Source organism: Microtus ochrogaster (assembly GCF_000317375.1).
Source record: "Microtus ochrogaster isolate Prairie Vole_2 chromosome 14 unlocalized genomic scaffold, MicOch1.0 chr14_random_3, whole genome shotgun sequence".
Classification (NCBI taxonomy): Eukaryota; Metazoa; Chordata; class Mammalia; order Rodentia; family Cricetidae; genus Microtus; species Microtus ochrogaster.
In genome coordinates, this window is record NW_004949098.1 from 7,307,460 (window position 1) to 7,308,064 (window position 605).

The 605-nt window shown below is 51.4% G+C and overlaps 1 protein-coding gene across 1 annotated transcript in view; it reads right to left on the bottom strand.

The window, feature by feature from the left end:
* Positions 1-605, bottom strand: part of LOC106144280 — a gene marked incomplete at its 3' end in the record, with an annotated part of 4,658 nt that overhangs the window by 2,525 nt on the left and 1,528 nt on the right. The window contains exon 3 of the mRNA XM_026787969.1: positions 8-597. Within this exon, the coding sequence (XP_026643770.1) occupies positions 8-597 (590 nt within the window). The remainder of the gene's footprint in view (positions 1-7; positions 598-605) is intronic.

Below are 605 nucleotides of genomic sequence, written 5' to 3' on the forward strand. Positions count from 1 at the left end.
TCCTGACATTCTTTCTCCGAAGCGGCCACCAGAAGGAGGTCATCTAAGTATTGGAGCAATGTCAGGGCAGGGTACTGAACCCGAAAGTCTGCCAGGTCCCGGTGTAAGGCCTCATCAAAGAGGGTCGGGCTATTCTTGAACCCCTGGGGGAGCCGTGTCCAGGTCAATTGACCCAAAAGTCCAATATCTGGGTCCTTCCATTCAAAGGCAAAAAGGGACTGGCTCTCCGGATGCAGCCGCAGGCAGAAGAAGGCATCCTTTAAGTCTAATACGGTATACCAAACATGGGATGGTGGCAGAGTGCTCAATAAGTTGTAGGGGTTGGAGACCGTGGGGTGTATGTCCTCCACCCTTTTGTTGACCTCCCTCAAATCCTGCACTGGCTGGTAGTCCCCAGTCCCCGGTTTCTTTACTTGTAAAAGGGGGGTATTCCATGGTGAACGGCAGGGAGTGAGAATGCCCTGATCCAGCAGTCTTTTTATGTGGGGCCTTATGCCTTGATATGCTTCATGGGACATGGGGTACTTCTTGACTGAAACAGGAGTAGCTGTTGTCTTGAATTGAATGATAAGTGGAGGTTGTTGTAAAGCCATCCCCATCCCCCC